Source organism: Brassica oleracea, unplaced genomic scaffold, assembly GCF_000695525.1.
Source record: "Brassica oleracea var. oleracea cultivar TO1000 unplaced genomic scaffold, BOL UnpScaffold03874, whole genome shotgun sequence".
NCBI lineage: Eukaryota > Viridiplantae > Streptophyta > Magnoliopsida > Brassicales > Brassicaceae > Brassica > Brassica oleracea.
In genome coordinates this window covers 1-1,081 of record NW_013620399.1, presented here as the reverse complement: position 1 = coordinate 1,081, position 1,081 = coordinate 1, and the positions used below count along the sequence as shown (strand labels likewise).

The 1,081-nt window shown below is 40.3% G+C and overlaps 1 protein-coding gene across 1 annotated transcript; it reads right to left on the bottom strand.

Moving 5' to 3' along the window:
• Window positions 1–52: 52 nt before the first annotated feature.
• LOC106321915 lies at window positions 53–717 on the bottom strand (the record flags this gene model as incomplete). The annotated part of the gene is made up of 2 exons (XM_013760128.1): window positions 53–376; window positions 470–717. Coding segments are annotated over 2 exons (572 nt in total), but the record flags the coding sequence as incomplete, so codon positions are not given.
• Window positions 718–1,081: the final 364 nt, after the last annotated feature.

The window sequence follows — 1,081 nt, the reverse complement described above, 5'->3', positions numbered from 1 at the left end:
ATTCATTTTAGAAAAATCAAAATGAAGATTACGTGTACTTGAAGAAACATACCTCAAGGGCTGCAGATTTGTATTCCCTTAGTCCCATATGGCTTAAGGCATGGGCACATGCCACCTGTGCAGCGACTATACTCTCTAGAGGACCATGTCGCGTCCTAGTTTCATTCACCCACTTGAGTACGTCCTCTAATTTGCCTCTTTTAAGGCTAACTAGAATCAGCTTCATGTTTGAGTCAATCCGCTGATTCACCATAGTGCAGTGTGCGAGCTCCTGAAGATGATACTCAAAAGCCTTATCGAGATCCCCTGAGTAGTAATGGAGCTTTCCTAACTTGCTGTAAAGTCTCCTCTCAGCTTCTACTACATTAATTGATTCCTAAAGACAAAGTCGACGCAAAAGAGGGTTTCAGAATACATATCCAAACAACACAAAAAAAAATTACATCAAGTTAGGGAAGAAGCTAACTACCACAGTCAACCATGCCTCGTAATTACGCTTTGCTCGAGAGAACAGTTCATCAGCTCGTTTGAGCCACAGAGAATCATCAGCCTCGCTTTCCATGTTGTATTTGCATTTGACCCTTCTGAGAAGATTCGGATTGTCACCGAGCTTAATCAAACGGCACGCTGCACTTAGGCTTTCGGTTCGGTTTACACCACAGTCGGCCAGAAACAAAAGCTTCTCAATCTTCAAACGAGGGTTGTCCATGTTGAAACCTGTGTAAACAGACAATGAACATAAGAACAAAAGAGAGAATCCATTTCCAAACACAGATCATGAAACAAAAACAGAAGCTTCTAGAACAGGAGCTGAATGTAAGAGGTTGATCTCACAACTTTAAGCTTTGAGCTGAATGTAAAGATCGAAACTTTAAGAAGTTGAGCTGAATGTAAAGATGTAAGAGGTTGATCTCACAACCATTGATATCTTTCATGTTCATGGAGAGAGCGAAGGGAGCGTAAAGAACAGAACTTTAAGCTTTAACAATGACGAAAAATCATGCATAATGCTAAAGCTTGCATCTTTAGTGACAAAGAAGATCAAAGCAAACAACTTTTTGTACAGACTGATTGTTTATCT